The sequence below is a fragment of the Montipora capricornis genome, unplaced genomic scaffold (assembly GCF_036669925.1).
Source record: "Montipora capricornis isolate CH-2021 unplaced genomic scaffold, ASM3666992v2 scaffold_95, whole genome shotgun sequence".
In the NCBI taxonomy this organism is placed as follows: domain Eukaryota; kingdom Metazoa; phylum Cnidaria; class Anthozoa; order Scleractinia; family Acroporidae; genus Montipora; species Montipora capricornis.
In genome coordinates this window covers 20,001-22,946 of record NW_027180286.1, presented here as the reverse complement: position 1 = coordinate 22,946, position 2,946 = coordinate 20,001, and the positions used below count along the sequence as shown (strand labels likewise).

The following is a 2,946-nucleotide window of genomic DNA, read 5'->3' as shown; positions in this document are numbered from 1 at the left end:
GAGCTGCTGATATTTCTTGGAAGCCGTGTGATAGTACCTAAATCCTTGAGAGGCAACATCTTCCAGCAAATCCATGGATGGCATTTTGGCATAGAAAAATGCAAGCTAAGAGCTAAATCTTCTGTTTACTGGCCAAGCAATATACCAAGAAATAGAAAATCTCGTAAACGCAGGTTGCGTTTTGTTTTCAACAAAAGGAGTCCATGATACCATCAGAAATCCATCAACGACCGTGGGATACAGTGAGTGCAGATCTGTTCTCTGTACAACAGTGGTTCTTTATAGTTGTTGACTACTATCCCAAATTCGCATTTATTAAGAAGCTTCACAGCCTCACAGCCAGCGCCGTTGCTAATGAAATAAAAATGCTATTGGCAGAAAATGGAATCTCAAAATCTCTTCAATGCGGCAATGATACTCAGTTTAAATCAAGCGATTTCCAACAACTGCTAAGCCAATATGGTTTTGAAGTTGTGACATCATCCTCACTACCAACGTGGCAACGTGGTGAACGACAAGTCCAGGCGTTTAAGAAGGAGATCCTAAAATGCAGAGAGACCAAAGAAGACAGAGATCTAGCCCTGTTAGCTGTACGAACAACGGCTCTTAGTTCTAATATACCATTTATCACCGGCTGAACTACTGTCTCACCGAGTGTTCAACTCCACCCTTCCTGGTAAGATCCAGCCATCAAAGAACCAAGAAAAAGTTTGAAATTGGCTCAAGGCGAAAAAAGACAACCAGAGCTAGTATTACAACAGGCGCCCTACGGAATTCGAACACCCTGAACTTGAGACCAAGCCATCAACGCACAAGATCCCGTGAGAAAGACGTGAATTCCTGCAAGAATGATAGATCAGGGGGATACATCCCGCTAATATATTGTAGAAAGTGTAACTGGTGCTCAACCTCGAATAAATAGGATCCATCTTCTGAAACAATGCTTCCAACAACCTACCAAATAACTTGTCGAGCTGCATTCCTCAAGGGAGTACGACCTCACAATCTTCAAGCGCCCATTCACAAGAGCCCACCTCAGCAGACAATACAGCAAACAGCAAGTCGAGTAGCAATTTGATTGCAAGGCCCTCAAGCGTCAATCCGCAATTACCCACCTTATCAGAAACTGAGGGTAGACTTTCATATACTGAAATAAAATAGCGGAGGACAAAAGAACCATTGTTATTCCGATTAGGCCTCGCTAATTAGGTATTGTTATGTTCGCTTTGTTCTTTTGTTCTATGGACACAAATGATTTCAGATCCGGTGTATGAAAGATCAGCCAAAACCGAGAAGGCTCCAAGAAAATCTCGCTAGGAAAGCGAAATCCGGCACCGGCAAGACTTTTTCTCTGACTCTTGCTTATTAGTTGACTCTGAAGATGACTTCCGCTCAGGTTGTCGAAACGTCAGTCAATGTCATCTCAAACGGTCCTTCGCAGGACTACACTCACCAGGACGATCGTACTTTACTTAATTATGATATGACTCCTGGGTTCAAACCATTTACGATTTTAGTTGTGATTAGTATGATATAAAAACATTAGATAGCAAGTCTTACATATTCTAAGGATTTTATTGATTGTTAATGTGCATACAAGATACTTGAGACTTTGGTCGGAATAAATGGTTTTGTTTTGTTTGTTTCAATTAATATACATGTTTTTTTAAGAGAAGGGGGTGTAACATATTAGCACGTGATAATTAGCACCTATGTTCATATTAGCACAGATAATAAGCACCTGGTGTACATTATATTTTGTGCACGCATATTTAAGAAGGCCAGCACATTATGTAAATGCAAATACACTCACATGGGGTGTGTACGAGTCAGATGAATAAAATCCTCGACAACCTATTACACACGTAAATTACGGGATATGAATGTGACTCTGGGGTGATCCTTGTTCGCAATCTTTGAATGTCCGGGGTTCGTGGATGTAAATACATCATTAAGTATCCAAATGGTTGTGATGCAGCGTCTCGAAACTCTCCCATACGAGAGAAACGCGCCCAGAAAATGACTGTTGTGCCAGTGTCCTTAACCCCAAAGTGTCTCGAGGATTGTTAAAAGTAGAGCTGAGAATGGAGATCATCCAGAAGTCAGGAAATGAGTTTAATCTGGTGCTAAATTAAAAGAAATGTCGTGACAGTAGTCCTTACTAGTTAAAGTTTTTTTCCTGTGGAACTAAGAATAGAGACCAAAGAGATGTTAGGAATGAGTGCCTATTGTTACAATATGCACTTGACTCGAACAATTATTGCCAATGAGTCAGCCGAGCGAAGACGCGAGTTGACGAGGCGGCAGCCTCATAGAGCCGAAGCGCAAGATAGTTGTGTATGCAGAAAACATTTCGAGCGCTCCAGAGAAAATGTAATGTAAGATAAGGTAAGGGAAAAAAGGTCGCTTATCATGTGATTTCAAGAACCAATGGAAGCGCACGTTTGATGCGTGATGTCATTAGACAAACTGGCATGACGCGACATCCTTCACGTGGATATCCTTTTCTCTGACCATTGTGTTGTGTTATGATAGCCATCTATCGTCACTGCTGAGGCTAAGTAAATTTATACTTTGCCGGTTTGATTTTTTACACTTTTGAGTGGCAATTCCTGCTTACTTTAGTGTAGATAAAATCTTAAATCAACTGGTTAGTTTCGTGAAATACTCTTTTCTAGACCCAAACGCTCTGATTTATATACACTTTCCTACAGTAGACTGCTTGAAAACCATTCCCTTCACATGTGGCAGTACCCCCCCCCCCCCCTCCCTTCCTGGGGTGCTAGTGTTTTACTTACATTTCTATTGTTAATGTGTTATTGTTAACTTAGATAAGTTGTGTTGCAGTACTTTGAAAAAAAATACAACTGGTATGGGGTTGCAAGAATGGCACTCTGATACAAATCTGCAAACGATATATTACATTGACTGTTTCGTTGGCACTTA

General features: G+C 40.9%; 1 protein-coding gene across 1 annotated transcript; it reads left to right on the top strand.

The window, feature by feature from the left end:
- The first annotated feature begins 203 nt into the window (after positions 1-203).
- On the top strand, positions 204-638 carry LOC138036949 (uncharacterized). Its single transcript, XM_068882974.1, has one exon. The coding sequence runs from the start codon at positions 204-206 to the stop codon at positions 636-638; it is 435 nt and encodes a 144-aa protein (XP_068739075.1).
- The last annotated feature ends 2,308 nt before the right edge of the window (positions 639-2,946 follow it).

Bases quoted from the DNA above. Each gene is read 5' to 3' on its own strand.
- LOC138036949 (XM_068882974.1), top strand. From the start codon at position 204: ATGATACCATCAGAAATCCATCAACGACCGTGGGATACAGTGAGTGCA.